Below are 20,541 nucleotides of genomic sequence, written 5' to 3' on the forward strand. Positions count from 1 at the left end.
TTTCATATCTTGAAAAGAACTCAGCGTTTCACCCTCAAAACTTTAGGTTTACATAGGCAACAAGAGTCAAGACAGCTGAGTCAACATCAACAATCAACATGCTAACTGGTTTCCCAATCCCCTTACATCACCATTTTTGCCATGGTTCATACTCCATTCCAATCATCAGGAAACAACACAATCATCAAACTAAACCTCTACCACAACATTACAACCGTCAACAAAGGCTAATTCCAATAATGATTTCACCAATCACACAATTCCTGGGCCTTTCTCTTCTATCCCTAACACTTTTCAACGCACAATCGCTTTCGAAAAAAACACACATCTTAAATGATTACCTTACAGAAGTAAACCCAGATATCTGTGCAATCACAGAAACATGGCTTAAACCCACAGATATAGCTCTATTAAACCAACTACCTACTCAACTTTACAATTTTTTCTCCATCCCTAGACTCAAAAGAAAGGGAGGAGGTCTGTTCCTAGCATCCAAGAAAGAGCTAGGTTTAACTTTACAATATTCAAATATCACATCGAACATAGAGTTTGCAGTTTTTAAATCCGAGCATCTACAAATTGGCCGAATCTACGCTCCTCCTGGAACTATAGACTCTGACCCCTCTCCGGTCATTGAACTTACCGCCAAATATTTCAACCCAGATAAACCTGCCATTTTATTGGGAGACTTCAACATACATGTCGACGCTTCACCACAAACAACAAACTGTGTTACCCTACTCTCATCACTCAGCTATATGGGTTTCACACAAATAATAAAAAGCCCAACCCACAAAGCAGGCCACACGTTGGACCTTATTTTCATTAATCAGTGTATCTTGCCCTCCGATTCACTCTCTTGTTTTCCTGTCCCTTGGGCGGACCATCAAATTATCAACACGACACTCAAGCTCTCAGGACATCCTCCCACTTCATTCCCAAAAACCACTATTCAATTCAGGAAACCCTGTTCCACAGACCTTCTCAGCAACCATCTCTATAATGAATTATCTCAACTTGATCTCTCCAACGCTTCTACAGCCATATCTTCATGGTGCAACATCACCAATAAAATCGCAGATCTAACCTGTCCTTCAATCACCAAAGTAGTACAACCTTCGCCTGACAACAGGAAACCCTGGTTCACCACTGAACTGAAGCTGCTTAAACAAGAACTAAGAAATAAAGAACATACATGGAGAAAAAACCCATCCCCCACAACATTAGCTGGATACAAAACCACTCTCAATGCCTACAGGATCAACATTCTTAAAACAAAGAGAGATTTTTTCTCTAAAAAAATACATCATTTCATCTTTGATTCGAATGCACTCTTCTCCTACGTTTCTGCCCTCACTAAACCATCCCCTCCTACCATCCCAGATGATCAAGCTCTCAACAAAGCCTCTGAACTAGCTGAATACTTCAAGGAAAAAATTGATAAATTGACTGTCTCTTTCTCTTCTAGTTCTTCTCCTCCATCTCCACCCAATACTCCACCTAAACTAAATACGACTCTAGAAACTTTCGAAACCACATCAGCTCTTGAGATCGAAAATATTCTCAAGAAAATGAAACCATCCTCTCATCCCTTAGACACAATTCCAAACAATCTCCTCATCGCTATAAGGAATACCATTTCAAAGCCAATTGCCGATATCATTAATTGCTCTCTTTCCCAAGGTCTAGTTCCTGACCAACTTAAGCTAGCAATTCTTAAACCTCTTCTTAAAAAACCGAATCTTCCGGCTACAGATCCAGCTAACTTCCGCCCAATAGCCAATTTGCCAATGATCGCCAAAATTATGGAAAAGATAGTCAATAGACAACTATCCGAGTACCTGGAAGAAAACTACATTCTTGCACCTTCCCAGTACGGTTTTCGTAAATTGTTAAGCACTGAATCCCTACTTATCTCTCTCACCGACAATATTCTAACTAATATGGATAAAAAACAACCTCACCTCCTTATTCTTTTAGATCTCTCTGCGGCCTTTGACACTGTCAACCATTCATCTTTATTACAAGGTCTGATAGACATAGACATTAAGGAAACAGTACTCAGCTGGTTCAAGTCCTTCCTGGTTAATAGACAATTCAAGGTAAAGATAAACAACAAAGAATCACACCCGGTCCCAGCAAATCAAGGAGTCCCTCAAGGTTCCTCCCTCTCTCCAACCCTTTTCAACATTTACCTTCTCCCTCTCTGTCGACTTCTTAATAATCTAAATCTAACACACTACATTTACGCGGATGACATCCAAATACTCATCCCAATCTCAGAATCCCTACACAAAACCTTGATTCACTGGAATAATTGCTTGCAACTAATCAATCATCTTCTCTCCAGTCTCAGCCTCATTCTTAACAACAACAAAACCGAGATCTTAATTATCAATCATGACGTTAATAACAATCTAATATACCCAGCTGTCCCACTCATTTCTACCACTCCTATAATTAATCACTCACCATATGTACGTGATTTAGGCGTCATGATCAGCTTAACTTCAAAAAATTTATAAGCACCACCACTAAAGACTGCTTCTATAAACTTCTTGTCCTGAGAAAATTGAAACCACTTCTCCACTTCAATGATTTTCGGATGGTTCTACAAGCCATTATACTAACAAAAATTGACTATTGCAACTCGCTCCTTTTTGGCCTCCCAACCTCATCCATCAAACCACTCCAGATGATTCAAAACTCTGCAGCTAGAATCCTTACCAATACGAATAAAAGAGACCACATAACCCCCATACTAAAACTCCTCCACTGGCTGCCTATTAAGCAAAGGATTCTCTATAAAGTATACACAGCAATTCATAAATCTATTTACAACATATCCCCACTCCACTTAAGCACCCAACTACGTTTTCACTCTTCAACTAGACCTATCAGAGGAGCTTATAAAGGCACACTCTATGTACCTTCAACAATATCCTTACTTCAGAAACGTACCATTTCTTTAGCAGGACCCGTCCAATGGAACATGCTCCCGCCAGACATCCGCCTTGAGATCTGCTTCGCTTCCTTCAAAAAGAAAATTAAAACCTGGATCTTTAGCCAAGCTTTTCCAGAACTATGATTATTTTTTCACCTCCAGCTATCAAGATTTTCTCACCATCGCAATCCCTTCTGCAGATCACATTTAACTTAGACAATTACGCCTTATTTTATGATTTGGTTTCTCAAAGAGACTTTACAATTTTCTCAATGTTATTTTTCGAATCTGTTTTCCCTGTTTTCCAAGTTCTATAACCTTGTTATATGTACCGCCTCTTGGCGTAATTTTTATGTTTCAATGTAAACCGATGTGATCTGTATTTTAATACAGGAACACCGGTATATAAAAATCTAAAAATAAATAAATAAATAAATACACAGACTGGAAGAGAGACCTCAGAGTGATAATGTCTGAGAATATGAAGGTGATGAAGCAATGTAACAAGACAGGAGCTAAGGCCAGAAGGATACTGGGCTGCATAAAGAGAGGCATAATCAGCAGGAAAAGGTCATGATAATGCCCTTGTACAGGTCATTGGTTAGGTTTCATCTAGAGTACCGTGTTCAGTTCTGGAGACTGTATCTCAAAAAGGATAGAGATGGGATAGAAGCAGTCCAGAGAAAGGCAACAAAATGGTGTTGGGTTTGCACCAGAAGAGTTATGAGTTGAGACTGATGGACCCAAATATATATATACTCTGGAGGAGAGAAGAAACAAGGTATTAATAATGCACAGAAATCAAACCTTTTTTGATAGAAAGAAAACTGTATAAAATAGAACTTAGCCAACTAGACCAAATCTTTTCCAAACTGACTGGACTAATTGGCTAAATAAGGTTCCTAACTTTCACTAAATGGCTGACTTTAGCAAGCCAAATTCTGAGTGGTCCTTGGGGCAGAGTTTGATCAGGGGGCGAAAGTTAGGTGGTTAGCACTGTCTACCTTTGGCCACTCAAATCTAAATGCTGCCTAAATCTGACCAGCCAAGGCTTTCCTACCTCCCGCTCAAGTTTAACATCAGGTCAAACCCAACTGACCCTGCCTGCGATCCGTCCTCCCACTTCAGAGTTAGTTGTGCCTTGGATAGGGAAATTCCTACAACTTCCCATGCAAGCCCCCCACCTAAATGTTATGCAATGATCCAATACCGCCTGTGGGTGTTCTCTTCCTTTACAGTGGAAACTAGGTGGTGTTGGTAGTCTGAAAGCCCATACCCAACTTTTCTTACCTTCCACAAGCCCCCAAACTTTTCCATGCCAAATGGAGGAAGATGTACCTTTATCTCCTCCCAGCTTGGTGTCTATGGTTGATTTGACATTCTGGGTGGCTTTGTCAAAGCAGCAAAACCAGTAGGAGGTAAGGATACATCCTTCTTCAGGATCATCTTGGGGAAGGTTTTGGAGGGAGGTAAGAAGGTTTGGGAGTGAGGGGCTGTCAGACCCCCTCACCATTTTTTACTTTCAGCTAGGAGGGAGGATGCCCTCTGCATCTTTCAACTGGGAAGGAAGGGGGATCCCATGGGGGAACTGTAGGCCCTCAATGCATTTTTTACTTTTAGGTGGAAAGGAGAGAGAACAGCAGAGGGGTTTGGGGGGAGATTTAATGTCTGGCAATCCTGATTGAGTTCCCTAAATTTAGCAAGCTAATTTAGAATTTTTAGCTGAAAATCTAGTCAGTTACGTTCAACTGAAAATTTCCCTAAAAATAACTAGCTAAAATTAACTAGCTAAATGGCCTCTTAAAGTAGGACATTTAAGTGAAACAAGAAACCGGGCATTCTCGATAATGGGTCCCACTTTGTGGAACTCTTTACCAGAGCCATTACATTTTCTAGAAAATCTGGGAGCCTTTCAGAAACAGTTAAAGGCTTTTCTGTCTCACGAATATTTCTCTCATATCAGTTAACTGGGTCTCATGTGTGATTGTTATTTTAGTTGGAATAGTTGTTGTTAATATTTTTAATGTTTTATAAGTATGAAATATAATTATGTATTGTTCACTGCTTAGCTCAGAGTGATCTGCTATAAACGGTTAGCAAATGTTTTTAAATACATTAAATTAAATGGTTATCTTAGCCACTCAAAGGCTTTTTGTAAATTGACCTATTAGATTGTAAACTATGTAGGGAAGGGAATCATTGTACCTCTATGTAATTTATTGTAGTTTTAGAGTTCTATTTGAATACAGAAATAATATTGTGCATGATAACATAAGTAATTTCCAGCAAACTCCATACAATATACCCTGATACACTAAGAAATGTTATTTCTTGATTTTTCTAGTGAACACTGTTAATATGCCTTCTAATGAGTAGGGGGCTCCTTGTCTTATTTTTCCTGTTTCCATTAGGAATGATGAGATTGTAATGCCTGAAGAGCAGACTGGACTGGTGAGAGAGAATTACCTGTGGAATGTTTTATTACATCGTGGTGCTACCCCTGAAGGAATCTTTTTGTATGTCGTGCCTGGGAGCTATGACCATGATCTCTTTACCATGACATGGGGGCCAACCATTGCTGCTCTGTCCTATGTGTTTGACAAGAGCTTGGAGGAGACTATCATCCAGAAGGCTATATCTGGTTTCAGGTATTGGATATCTAGGGAATGAAATATCTATTTATCTGTTATCTGACAACAGTGGTATTTTAAGAAAGGGAACATTGCTCTGTTCCTCACTTCTCAGAACTGAGGATTTCGTTTACTTGTTTGAGATGTTCAAGAACTGCTTCCAAGAACTGTCAAATGAAAATCATCAAGAAAGCTATTGTAAAACTTAGCGTATCAAATTAAACAGAAGCAGCAAACCCCCCCCCCCCCCCCCCCACACACACACACACACAATATCAATATCAGTGATTGGATACATGAAAATAAATATTCTTAAAAAATAATATTATCAGAATGTGTTCATAATTAAAATATCAAAATTACACAAATGCAAACTTCACAAATATAAAAAATAGGAAGTATCACATAGGCAAAAAATGTATTTTTCTTTTAGCTAGCACTAATATAATCAGAAAACCTCCTTGAAATTCTAGAAACTTTTGTTTTTCAAATGCAAAGTCTCAAGTCCAAAACTAATATGCTAAAAATACTTGAAAATATTTTTCCCTGTATGTACCCAGATCAGTCTTAGACTCCTGAGTTTTGCCTCCCTTCCAGCAGATAGAGACAGAGAAAGGTTTACTGACACTGCTACTTAACCACACATGCTACCTGCAGTTCCTCAGTATTTCTCTGTCTCCAGTAAATGGTAGATGGGTGCAAAACCTGCAGTTCTGCAGCTGAGACAATATTTTTCTTTTCCTAGCATGTAGCCAGATGGACTCAGGACCAATGGATATAGTGCTCTTCTGCCAGCAGATGGGAGACGGAGTCAGATTTCAAAGCTGACGTCACTCTAGATATACCCCTGCAGTAACCTCAGCTCTTCAGTATCTCTCCGTCTCCTAGCAGATGCGGACACTATCCCACACACTAGAATAGTATTAAGAATGACAGCAAAGAAGAAACAAATTTACCTTAAAGAAGATCGAGGCCCGCTCTCCTGGGGTGGATACCTAAGGGTCTCTCCCCCAGTCAAGAATTCCTGAGGTGATCTCCGATATCCCTTAGAGGTGTGCCTTGGTCCGGTAGCCGGTTTCCGGCATGGACTTAGCCCCCAGTGTGGCTGAAAGGCAGCGGGTGCAGAAACGAGCGCGGCGGTGAAGGTAATTCCCTTTGCCCCCACAGCTGGAGACTGTCCGGCACACGATCAGTAAGCGCCGAGACCAGGTAAGAAAAAATCTTTAAATTCAGGCCTCTGGTCTCCAGAGCTCGGATTGCCATACCAAATTCTTCTCCGGCGAGATTAAAAGGGAGCACCGATCAGGTTGAGTAGCCTTGGTTGGGCTAGGCCCCAATCCGGTGCAAGGGTCCACACACGTGGAGACCCTCCGGGGGCGCCATCTTATGCACAGGGGTCGGCGCCATCTTCCCTTCTCGACCGGCGGTACACGCGGGGCAGGCCGGGTAGCCGATGTGCCTAACTTGCGCGCGTCCAATAAAGATGCGCTCATAGCTGCGCGCACAGAGGTGCGCACAACTGAGATGCATAGAACAGCGCACCCGACGCACACAACTGAGTGCACCTGTGCGCATAACTACACGCACATCCGCATTTGCAACTTCATGCACCCAAACACATAGAGACAATGGCACCGGTACCCAAAAAGGCCAGAAGGCACTCTTTGTACAGCCTGTCACATAAGAGCTGCGCAGCCTGAATTGGAGTCCTGTCTGTGTCAACATTGTGAAGAAGCCCGGGGGAAACCAAAGCCTGGTCCCTTACTGTCAGGAGATGGTTCTGGAACTACTACGATAGCTCCCCAGATCTATGCATCTCCGAGATGGCTTTGCCAAAGGAGGGCACCTCTGGTGCTCCTACGCCAACTCCCCCTGGGATTAACATGGACCCAGGGAGCTTCTCCTGGTTGGAATTTTTCCAAGGGTAGCAAGCCTTCGTTCAAGCACAATCAGCTCCAGCTGCGCCCCAGGCTCAACCCCTGCTGGAAGCACAAGATCCTCCCTGCCCAGCTCGGATGCCTTGAGACGTGCCTTGCCTAACCAAGAACTTCCCTGACAGGGACCCAGACACCTCAGATGATGAGGGTGACTCCCTAGATGAAGGAGAAATCCCTCCAGGAATAGAACCATTCTGAACCATGCTTCGCTTCTTCCACAAGGATGAATTACCAGCCCTTGTTTCCCAGACTCTGAAAATGCTGGGTATTCCAGGCACGGACCTTATGGTGGAACCAAAGAAGAACCCCATCTTGGTGTCCCTTCGTAAGACCTCATGCTACTTTCCAATGATGGAAGCCATCCAGGAACTGATTGATCTGGAGTGGGATGCCCCGGAGGCCAGCTTCAAAGGAGGTCGGGCCTTGGAAGCCCTATATCCTCTAGAACCAGCGACCAAGGAATGCCTGTGTTTCCCAAAAGTGGACGCTATGGTCTGTGCCGTCTCAAAGTGAACGATTCCCGTTGAGGGAGGGGCTGCATTGAAGAATACTCAGGACAGACTATTGGAATCCATCCTTAAGCAGGCCTTCAACGCAACAGCAATGACACTGCAGATTGCTTCCTGCTGCGCACTGGTGGGCACATTCCTGCTTGCTCCTCTCAAGAGAGGCAAATAACTCCGGAACGTATACCGGTGAGACGATGGAACCAGCAGCAGCCTTCCTGACGGACGCAAGCTCAGATCTGGTGCGCACCTCAGCCAGGGGCGTTGCCTCGGTAGTGGCGGCCAGAAGACAACTATGGCTATGGAATTGGTCTGCGGAGTGACATCTAAAGCGAATCTCACAAGAATGCCCTTTAAAGGGTCACTCTTGTCTGGAATCAAATTGGAGAAGTTAGCCAGCAAATGGGGCGAATCCCCAGTGCCTCGGCTTCCGGAAGATAGGAGTAGAAGATCTTAGTGTCCCTCCCCCAGAAGAACCAAGGGCAGAGGATCGCAGCACTTTAGACCCTACAGGAACTCGCAGTTCCAGGCACCTCTTCCCTCCGGAAGGTCCCAGCCCTTTCGGAACCAACAGACCAAGAGGGGAGCAGGCCCGGGGGCAGGCTCCAGCCGTGCTCCACAATGAGAATGGGCCGACCCATCCACAGGAAGAGGAGAAAGGGGGTTGACTTGCCCTCTTCTACCAAAGATGGGTCGAGATAACGTCGGACAAATGGGTACTAAACCTCATTTGAGAAGGTTACTCTCTGGAGTTCCGCAGCATCCCTCGAGACAAATTCATGATGTCACTCTGCCACTCCCACACCAAGAAGACTGGCAGTAGAAAACACTCTAACCAGACTACTCAGCCTGAAGGCAATAACTCCGGTTCCCACGCCCCAACAAAATACGGGGCACTATTCCATCTATTTTATCGTTCCCAAGAAGGAAGGATCATTCCGGCCCATCCTGGGTCTCAAGAACATCAGCCATCATCTGCGGGTACTACACTTCTGCATGAAAACTCTTCACTCCGTAATAATGGCAGTACAACTGAGAGAGTTCCTAACTTCCCTGGACCTTTCCGAAGCCTACCTTCTCATCCCAGTCCATCAGGATCACCAGCGCTTCCTGCGCTTTGTGATACTGGGTCAACATTACCAGTTCCGAGCACTACCCTTCGGCCTAGCAACCACCTCCAGAACCTTCACCAAAATCATGGTGGTCGTGGTGGCAACACTGAGGAAGGAAGGGATCCTGGTACACCTTTACCTGGATGACTGGCTGATCAGGGCAAAGTCTTCAGAAGAGAGCCGGCAGGTGACCAGCAGAGTCAAGAGCCTACTGCAGGAACTCGGTTGGGTCGTGAACACAGGCAAGAGTAGTCTGCAGCCCTCTTAATTGCTAGAGTATCTGGGGGCCCATTTCGACTCCAAACAAACAGTCTTTCTCCCTCCTCCGAGGTGAGAGAAACTGATGGAACAATTACGACGATTGATGAACATTGCACGCGCCCCAAGGTTTGGGACTATCTTCAAGTCCTCTGCCTCATGGCATCAATCCTGGAGGTTGTCCCATGGGCAAGGGCCCATATGCGACCTCAGCTCCAGTGGTGGATACAGGAAGACCACCTAAGCAGAGGAGTAAGCCTGCGAGGGTGGGGAGCCCACTGTCAGGAACTGACGGCCCAGGGACAATGGAACAAGGAAGCGGTGGAATGGAACATATACTGCCTGGAAGCTCAAGCAGTCAGACTAGCATGCCTGCAATTCAGCCATAGATTCCAAGGCAAAGCAATTCGAGTAATGTCGGACAACGCGACAACGGTTACTTACATCAACCACCTGGGAGGAACCAGGAGCCAGCAGGTGTCTCTGGAGATAGACCCTCTCATGGCATGGGCGGAGATAAATCTACAAGGGATCTTGGCCTCCCACATCGCAGGAAAAGACAATGTCTCAGCAGACTTATTCAGCAGAGAGAGCCTGGACCCGGGAGAATGGACGCTGTCGACCACAGCCTTCCAATTGATAGTAAATAGCTGGGGCCTCCCAGCCATGGATCTACTGGCCACCCGTCTCAGTGCCAAAGTCCCCAGGTTCTTCAGCCGCACACGAGAGCCACACTCCCAAGGAATCGAGTCTCTCATCCAGACTTGGCTAGAGGAAGACTTACTGTACGCCTTCCCCCCCCCCCCCCCCCCCCCATGGCTACAACTGGGCAAGGTCATCCGCAAGATAGAACATCACAGGGTACTAGTTCTACTAGTGGCCCCGGATTGGCCAAGACGACCATGGTACGCAGACATGCAAAGACTCCTTGCGGGGATCCCTCTGTACCTACCTCCACACAGGGACCTTCTCCGGCAGGGCCCGATTCTCCATGAAGATCCGTCTCGATTCTCTCTTACGATCTGGCTCTTGAGAGGACTCGCCTGAAGAAGCGCAGTTACTCAAAGGCCATGATTGACACCCTGCTACGAGCTCGCAAATTCCCCATATCCCTTTCATACATGCAGATCTGGAGAGTATTCGAAGCCTGGTGTGAGGACTGCGAGATACTCCCGCGGACAGCCAAGATTCCCATGATTCTGGAGTTCCTACGGAACGGTATGAAGAAGGGGTTGTCACTCAACTCCCTCAAGGTCCAAGTAACTGCAATGGCCTGCTTCAGAGCCGAAGTAGACAGTATCCGGCTATCAACCCATCTGGACTTGTCCTGCTTCCTGAAAGGGGTTAAACAACTCCAACCACTCCTAAAGTGGCCGGTGCCTCTATGGAATCTCAATCTAGTATTAGACTTCCTAGCTGGGGATTCCTTCAGACCAACACGCGGTCTATCACTACACCTCTTAACGTTGAAGATGGTATTCCTGGTGGCAATATGTTCAGCTCGTCGCATCTCCGAACTACAGGCACTATCCTGTTGGGAATTGTTCCTTAGGTTCACGCCTGGAACCATACAGCTGTGCACTGACCCCTCCTTCCTACCGAAAGTGGTTTCTGAGTTTCACTTGAACCAAACCATCTCACTACCATCTCTGGATGAACATAAGGACTCTGAAGACTCATGTCTTCTTCGCCTTTTAAATGTCAGCAGACTCCTAGTATGGTACCTGGAAAGATTGGAACTGGTGCGCAGAACGGATCGCATGTTCGTCCTTCACAGCGGAAAGAAACAAAGAGAAGCGGCTTCGCGAGCGACCATAGCCCACTGGATCAAAGAAGTAATCAAGGCAGCCTACATAGATGCAGATTAAGGCTCATTCTGCGAAGGCCCAGGCAGTTTCTTGGGCAGAAACCAAGCTACTGTCACCCGCCAAGATCTGTCGGGCGGCAACGTGGTCCTCCCTACACACCTTCTCTAGGTTATACTGCCTGGATGTTCAAGCCCGAGAAGACACAGCCTTCGCAAGGGGCTATGTCACTAAATGGGCCACGGGCAGCCTCCCACCCTGTCCAGGAGTAGCTTTTGTACATCCCATTGGTCCTGAGTCCATCTGGCTACACGCTAGGAAATGGAGAAATTACTTACCTGATAATTTTGTTTTCCTTAGTGTAGGCAGATGGACTCAGGATCCCGCCCACGGCTGCCCCAGAAAAAAAGAACCTCGGATAGCAAACCTCAAGACTAACCAAAAAGAGGTAAGCCGCAGCCTACCTCTAGTTCAGACACCCACAGTTTGTCCATTGTTGGCGTTAATTGGTTAAGTGCACTGGCGGTCTTCAGTTTGGAAAATTAGTTGAACCATTTCAAGTTTTAATCAAGTTATTTAAGCAAAGATATATCCACAATGGCTTTTCGAAAAGAATACTGAAGAGCTGAGGTTACTGCAGGGGTATATCTAGAGTGATGTCAGCTTTAAAATCTGACTCCGTCTCCTATCTGCTGGCAGAAAAGCACTATACCCATTGGTCCTGAGTCCATCTGTCTACACTAAGGAAATCGAAATTATCAGGTAAGTAATTTCTCCATTTTGAGCCTTCCTCCCGGGGGTTTTTGAATCCTGGTCGGTTCTTCCCTATCCGGTTGAGGTGGGCGAGCCGGGGGTTGGTAACCATGTGTGTACTGCGCCTGTGGAGTGTAAATCTAGTGGACCAGATCGCTCCCCTTCATGAGGCCGCTTAGGCGACTGCAGGCTCCAGGTAGGCTTTTGGTCTTAGGCGCCTTTTTTTTTTTTTGTAGGCTTTGTGTCTCAGTGAATTTTCAGTAAAGTTTAAAAAAAGAAAAGGATGTGAAGGCAGTTTCACAGCTCTGCTAGGTGAGCGGCTCCCTCTATTAAACAGCTGAAGTAGATTTATTTTTCTTTTATTTTCTCTTTTTCTTTTTGCTTTGCGTTTTTACCGCTGGTCGCTCAGGCAGTTTCTCTCCTTTTTCCAGTGGGCTGTGGTTCTGCATGCGTCATGTGTGGCTCCACGCAGTCACGGCTTAGTAGGCTCCGTCTTTGTGCCTGGAGTTCAGAAGGAGGGGAGAGCTCGTCCGATCATCCGCCAGCCGCGAAGCAGTGTCAGGATTCCTCCCAATCAGCAAGGGAATGGCAGCCATCTTGGATTTGCATTCGGCTGTTCCTGTGCTGCGGGGGGGGGGGGGGGGGGGGAGGAAAAGATGCTCCTCCATGTTTGGCTCCAGCCTCAATCAGGGGAACTTTGAGGAGGAAGTAAGCCCCATGCTACCGGTTTCTGGGTCTTTCCCTGCAGGGGCTGGAGCTGTTAGGCCTTTTTCTGCATACATTGTGCTGCTGCTGCATGAGGCTTACCTGGCCATGCAGCAGCCAGCTTTGTGCAGCCTGGAATTCACAGTCCCTCCCAGCCCAGCCTATGGAGGGGCGTATGACTGGCCCAAAACAAATTTTGTTCTGGGAAAAAAACGGGTTGCTCTGGTCCAGAGGTCATCGGGTCCCCTCTCGGGTTCTGGCCCGGGGGGGATGACGCCAATAAGTCTGTCGAGTCTCACATAGGGACAGAGGAGACTCAGGACCAGGATATTCTGATGGCTTGTCTCTCTGCTCACTTAAAGTTCAAGTGGCAGCTCTAGGTTTTCTTCGTGGCAAGATAGATGGGTCCTCTATTTCTGCACATCCAGATGTTATTCGGTTCCTTAAGGGCACAAAGAATTTGCATCCTCCACTTCAAAGGGTTTGTCTATCCTAGAATCTTAAACTTGTCCTCAGGGGGTTATGTGAGGCTTCTTTTGAACCACTCCGGAAATCAACACTGAAGGATTTGACTCTTAAGGTTGTTTTTCTGGTGGCCATATGTTCGGCTGGGAGGATTTCAGAGTTGCAGGCACTGTCGTGTCAGGACCCGTTCCTTCAGATTTCAAATTCGGGGATCTCATTGAGGACAGTACCTTCTTTTTTGCCCAAAGTGGTTTCTTCATTTCTTGTGAATCAGACCATGGAGCTACCAGCCTTTCCCATAGTGGACACATCTGCTCCTCATGCGAGGGAGCTCAAATTGTTAGTCGTAAGAAGAGCTTTATTGAGGTATCTCAAGGTAATGAATGACTTAAGGATGTCAGATTACCTTTTTGTTCTGTGGAGCGGTGCGAGGAGGGGCTTTCAGATTTCTAAGGCTTCTATTGCTAATTGGCTTAAGGAGGCTATTCGTGATCATCCGGTTCCAGAGGGATTGCGTGCTCATTCTACGCGTTTTCAGGCGGCCTCATAGGCGGAGGCTTAGCTTGTTTCTCCACAGGAGATTTGCAGAGCAGCGACTTGGAAGTTGCTACATACTTTTGCAAGACACTATTGTCTGGATGTGGGAGGTACGGGTTCCCCATGTTTAGGTGAAAGTGTTCTGCGAGTGGGACTCTCCAGGTCCCACCCTGAATAAGGGAGCTTTGGTACATCCCAGGAGTCTGGACTGATCTGGGTATGTACAGGGAAAGGAAAATGGGTTCTTATCTGCTAATTTTCATTCCTGTAGTACTACAGATCAGTTCAGAACCCTCCCATTCTGTTGAGGGGGAAAGTCGTCCGTTCATTCTGTTTGTTATGGCAGAGTATATTTTCATAGTTTGTAAGTTTTGAAAGTTTGGCTGCTTTTGAAATTTTGTGGTGATTGGCTTGAGTATAGATTAATACTGAGGAACTGCAGGTAGCACATGTGATTAAGTAGCAGTGTCAGTAAAACTTTCTTTGTCTCCATCTGCTGGAAGGAAAGAAAAACCCAGGAGTCTGGACTGATCTGTGGTACTACAGGAATGAAAATTAGCAGGTAAGAACCATTTTTCCTTTAAGCATCTCTTTATCAAATACAATGTCCCAGGTCAAAAATAGTGTTAAGAATATAAGATTTACCATACCTGGTCAGACCGAGAGTCCATCAAGCCCAGTATCCTGTTTCCAATCCACTGAAAACATTGGAAAACCTTTCTAAGCAAACTTGGTTTGTCAAAAACAGTCTCATTTTTATCTATCAGACATACATTACATAATATCACAATAATTCTTGGAAAAAGGTATAAATTTCCCCTTAAAGATGGCACACAATTTCCACCATCCACTCTGAAACAGATTTATTTCAAAACAAAAATAGTCATTCTTGATGGCATTAAAGCACAATATGCACACACAGGAAGAAAGTATCTAGAAATGATTCTCTACATCATTACTGCTTGCCTCTCAAATTTACCTCTCAGCTCTGTTCTACAATCTATATTTTTATAAACTGACATTCCCCTCCACCCCAGAACCCATGGATAGGGAAGGGTATTAGATACCATAGGCAAACCTTAGTCTTGCACACATGCCACCCCCCCCCCCCCACACACACACACACACACATCCTTTACCGACACACACAATTAAATTATGCATTTATAATAAATTTTCATGAAAAAGAACATTCAAAAGTACAGTCTGCTGAGGCTAAAATAACACAACATGCATATTATATTTACATGCACTCCTGTGATGCAAACTAGAAAACTCTGCAAAAAAGACACTTGGAACTTCTATGGAATTAGACTTTTTATAATGCGCATTGGGTGTGAGCTTAGCCCTCAGAAAGCGATGAACAAACAGAATTACCATTACAGTATAGTAAACTTCCCATACCAAAGTAACCCTAACAACCGTATCTATGAAAAGTCAACACTGCACACATTATACCAGGCCCTAGAACACCAATAAAACTGTTATTTGGAAACCAGACTGCTATAGATCCCTTCACAGAAATTATATGCCAGCAAAATACACCTCGATCACATATCAAGAACACAGACAGACCCTTACCAAATACAGAATAAAAAGATCAAAAAGTATAAATAGAAATGTGCTGAAAACTGAACTGGAACCCACAACAAGCCAGTTGTTACATGCAGAGCAACAATGGAAAAACAAACGTTACCATTCTTCATAAAAACATTAAATAGTAAAATAAAGAAATATAAAAATCATAATAGTAAAATCATATTCTAAAAAGAATAAATATTTCACAATTAATGTATAGAACATACAAAATTTTCCAAACACCAATAAAATATTTAAAAACATCTGATGAATAAAAAATCCAATAATTAAAAAATGTTCTATTCCCACCCCACCAAAAATTAAATATTTCAAACAAGCAGAATTTTCAGATTACCCCCAATAATTAAAACTAATAAGGGTTTAAATAAATCTCCTGCTCTCCATACCTGTGATCTTCTGATTTCCATTCACCCTGAGATTGTCATGGATTGAGGGAGGAGGGACGCCCAAATTTTATCTTCTCCTTCACATGCATGCATAACACATTCATTCTATTACACACTTCCTCTCGCTAACATACACAGGCTCCCTCTCCCTCACAGATACAATATGGGCCAGATTTTAAAACTTAGCGTGGGTGTAGATTTGTGCGCGCAACCCGGCGCGCACAAATCTACACCCGATTTTATAACATGCGCGTGCAGCCACGCATATTATAAAATCCGGGGTCAGCGCGCACAAGGGGGTGCACACTGAGCCCTAGGGGAGCCCCGATGGCTTTCCCCGTTCCCCCCCCCCCCCCCACCTTCCCCTACCTAACCCACCCCCCCCCCAGCCCCTCTCACCTTTGTTGGTGGCAGGCATAGGTTGCGCGCGCCAGCGACGACCGGCCCGCGATCCGGGCACAGCAGCAAATGGCCGCTGTGCCTGGAGGCTCCGGCCCTGCCCTGCCCCTTTTTCAAGCCCCGGGACATATTCGCATCCCGAGGCTTGCGCGCGTCACCGAACCTATGCAAAATAGACTCTGCGCTCGCAGGAGCGGGTTTTCGGGGTTATGCGCGTAACCCTTTGAAAATCCGCCCCTATGTATGTGTGTGTGTACCTGTGAGAGCCTATGTGTGACACATGGGCTCTCACAGACACACAAACATACAGGCTCTCACACAGACACACACACACATATGCACAAACACACAGGATCTCAGATACATAACATGCTCTCTCTCTCACACATAAACACACACCCACTCCCCCACACTGCCCCCCACACATAAACACACTCACTCACACACGCTGACTCACTCACATACTCTCTCTCATGCACACAGACATGCATGCTTGTTCACATACTCTCTCAAGTTCACACACAAGCACACTCACATGCTGTCTCTAATTCACACACACATGCAAGCTCATTCACTAATTCACTAGCATTCTCACTCATTTTTTTATCCCCTTGGCCACTGAATACATTTTTTTTTAATTCTTTTACTTACACTGATCAGGAGGGATGCAAGCAGGGCTGCTGTTGATAATCCGGGTGGTGCCCCATAGTGTGGGAAGAGGAGGGCTGGGGTAAGGACCCCCGATGGTTGGGGTAAGGACCTAAGTTTTTTTTTAAGTGGCTGAGTGACCTGCTGGTATAGGAAGAGAGAGGCAGACAGGAAGCTGTAAGAGTGCTTCCCGCCGTCCCGGTGCTTTAGGGGGGAGGAGCCTCTGAGGCGAACAGGCACAGGCCCGTGCTACCACTATCATGGTTGGGGAAGAGAGCGGGCAACCGGCCGATGTTGCCATGGTTCTGGTTGGGGAGTGGGAAGGAGAGTGGGGAGTGGGAAGGAGAGTGGGAAGCCAGCCCATGCTGCCGTTGCCGTGCTGCCACAGTAAGCATTAGAAGGCAGTCCACGAGCCTCGGGGGAAACTCCGGCTGCCTGAGAAGAGCTATTGCAGGGCTGGTATTGGTCGCAGCAATTCCATGAGCTGTGACCAACACCAACCCATGTGATTGGCCAGATTGGCCCACCGGGACAAGCCCAAAGCGCCCCAATAGGCCAGTCCTTCCCTGGCCCCACAGGTCTCCTTACGTCTTCAGGCCGTGGCGGGATGAGCTCCAGCCCGGCCCCACAGGCCTTCCTGATTCGGGGGAGGGGGGGGTGGAAGCTGTGCACGTGTGAACAGTACACGGCCTCTCCGACAGCTGCCGGCAGCTTGTAGTCTTTCTCCATATTTAGCTGCCGGCTGCCCCGCGGCCTCTCCTGCTGCATCCGGCTCACCACCTCCCCTGGGTGTGCTGCCCCATTCAAATGCACAGTATGCACACCCGGTCGCGCCAGGCCTGCCTCTGTCTCCTTAGACAAAAAATTGCTAAGTGGTTAGATTTCATTGGAAGGTGCAAGAATGGCAGCAAGGACTATACTGGGTATGTTGGTGAGGATAATTAAATAGGTGGAAAATGCACAGATGGTTGCGAATTGAGATTCACAGCGCCAGGATCCCAGCACTGATTCTGATTGAGCCAGAGGTCCATGAGAGCAGGTGATGACCTGTAGTGATGTGGATTTAAGAACATAAGAAATTGCCATGCTGGGTCAGACCAAGGGTCCATCAAGCCCAGCATCCTGTTTCCAACAGAGGCCAAAACCAGGCCACAAGAACCTGACAATTACCCAAACACAAAGAAGATCCCATGCTACTGATGCAATTAATAGCAGTGGCTATTCCCTAAATAAACTTGATTAATAGCCATTAATGGACTTCTCCTCCAAGAACTTATCCAAACCTTTTTTGAACCCAGCTACACTAACTGCACTAACCACATCCTCTGGCGGCAAATTCCAGAGCTTTATTATGCGTTGAGTGAAAAAGAATTTTCTCCGATTAGTCTTAAATGTTTTAGTTTTCGTAGAAGCCTCTCATGAGGGACTTTGTCAAACGCCTTCTGAAAATCCAAATGCACTACATCTACCGGTTCACCTTTATCCACATGTTTATTAACCCCTTAAAAAAAATGAAGCAGATTTGTTAGGCAAGACTTCCCTGTTGACTGTGTCCCATTAAACCATGTCTTTCTATATGCTCTACGATTTTGATCTTGAGAATAGTTTCCACTATTTTTCCCGGCACTGAAGTCAGGCTCACTGGTCTATAGTTACCCGGATCGCCCCTGGAGCCTTTTTTTACATATAGGGGTTACATTAGCCACCCTCCAGTCTTCAGGTACAATGGATGATTTTAATGATAGGTTACAAATTTTAACTAATAGATCAGAAATTTCATTTTTGAAGGAACCTAGGGTTCATTTTTTAGTTCATTCAGAACATCCGGTCCAGGTGAATTGCTACTCTTTAGTTTGTCAATCTGGCCTACTACATCTTCCAGGTTCACAATGATTTCGTTCAGTTCGTCTGACTCATCACCCCTGAAACCATCTCCGGAATGGTTAAATTTGGATCAGTGTCTGCCCCTGTCTTGCCAATTCGGGACCTTGTCAGCATTTTTCATACAGTCAGTGTTCATCTTAGTAGAACATTTTTCAGTTCACTATTCACCTCAATGCAAGTATTAGCTGAAACATTGGCCGATGTTGGGGCTGTGTTAATTTGTATTGCAGACACTGTGGCAGAAACTTTCAGATCTGGCTAAGTACCTATGGCTAAGTACAATCACTGCAACAGTGGCAAAGGATTGTCATCTTGAGACTTGTTTGAAGAATTACTGTAAATGTTATGTAATGGACGTCTTAGATGGATGAAAGTGAAATTCTTTTTGACCATGAATAGATTTTCTTGGGGATTTTTGTTTTTTATTGCTTACATTTAACATTATACATGAACCATTAACTTGACTAAGTAAACCAGTAAAAAGAATGCAAATCAGTACTAAACCAGAATAGAAATAAACAGTTATATGCAGAGTCGCCAAATTTTAGAAAATCATTGGAAGCCACTGAAAAACCAAAAAAGAAAACTAGCATCAACAAAGCTAGTCAAGCCCCCATTTTAACTCAAGACCATTATAGCACATCATCTCTATATATTCTCATGTATTTCCGGAATCCTGGCTCCCAGGTTTTAACAAGTCTAAAAAGTAGCACAACTGAAAAGATTTAAAAAATATATGCTTGGCATCAGCTAATCTAAGTAAATATTTATATGGAAATTTAATAAGAAAAGAAGCACCAAAATATATAACCTCTTGGCAACAGCAATAAACTTGTTGAGCTGGTCATATGTTGCCTTACACAAGTCCGGAAGGACCCATACTTTCTGTCTCAAAAGTATGGTCCCTCACTCTGCCCTTGCATTTCCCCATGACTGGATGAAATTAACAGGCAGAAGCTCCTGACTAAGCCACTATCTTAAGCTGGCTTCCATTTTTCACTGTTTTCAGCTGAGTTGGTTACAATACTGTTTGTTTATTTTTTTATCTGGGACATTTCATTTGATAGAGTTTCCTAAAAATATTTTTCAGAGTTTTTAACTAATTGGGTTACAATACTGCTGAATTTGAAACTTTGCATTGGAAGAACTGAAAACATGTTTTTTTAATTTTCAAAAAAGGTATATGATTACAGTAGTTCTGGCTATAAGAAAAAAGAAAAGATTTTTTCATCTTTTCCTTTATAGTGTGCCCCTACTTTGTAAACTACTTTCTTTAATATTATGGGAGCAGTTTTCATAATCCCTTCTGAGATTACAGCTCTTACATGCAAGTTCTTTTTCACTGGGAAACCACTCACGGAGATTCCCTTTGAAAATCAGAACTGCCAATTGCAATGATACAAAAGTACCCAGTGGACATGGCACCTGCCATGTGTGGGTCAGATGCATGGAGAAAAGTACACACAGAGATTTAGAACTCAAATCTCCATGCATTCTGTAATCTTTTACTCCCCCAACCTCCCCCAGAACACTCCCTTTCCCTGTGGGTAATAGTACACACAGTAAAACTGGGCAGGTTTCAAAAGCCTGCATAAAACCTCTTGAAAATTAACCTCCTTGTGCCTGTGAAGTGTACTTGGGTATAATTTTGAGAGGGTCACGTGATGCTGTGAAAGGAGCCAGACACAGTTCTGCTCTTTTCCTTGGACATTCCCGCCATTCACCTCGTTTGCAGCCCATCTTGTTTTTATAACTATCAATTTGGACCTGAGTATGATTTTCGTACTTTAACACATTCTGATAATTTAATTATTTTCATTCAAGGATTTATTTTCATGTACTCTTTTTGACATTGATGGTAAAAACTGGACCATTTAGTATGATTGAGGAAAGCATTGCAGTGAACTTGGATTATTGCATCTAGTCAGCTACAGCATTTTAAAATTTAGAATAATTTTTTATTGTTAAATAAG

The 20,541-nt window shown here is 44.7% G+C and overlaps 1 protein-coding gene across 5 annotated transcripts in view; it reads left to right on the forward strand.

Annotated features, from left to right (window-relative positions):
- The window catches only part of GBF1 (golgi brefeldin A resistant guanine nucleotide exchange factor 1), a 739,811-nt gene that overhangs the window by 530,091 nt on the left and 189,179 nt on the right, over positions 1 to 20,541 (forward strand). For all 5 annotated transcript variants that reach the window (XM_029609015.1, XM_029609018.1, XM_029609019.1 and 2 more), the window contains one exon: positions 5,356 to 5,592. In XM_029609015.1, the coding sequence (XP_029464875.1) occupies positions 5,356 to 5,592 (237 nt within the window). The remainder of the gene's footprint in view (positions 1 to 5,355; positions 5,593 to 20,541) is intronic.

The sequence above is a fragment of the Rhinatrema bivittatum genome, chromosome 7 (assembly GCF_901001135.1).
Source record: "Rhinatrema bivittatum chromosome 7, aRhiBiv1.1, whole genome shotgun sequence".
NCBI lineage: Eukaryota > Metazoa > Chordata > Amphibia > Gymnophiona > Rhinatrematidae > Rhinatrema > Rhinatrema bivittatum.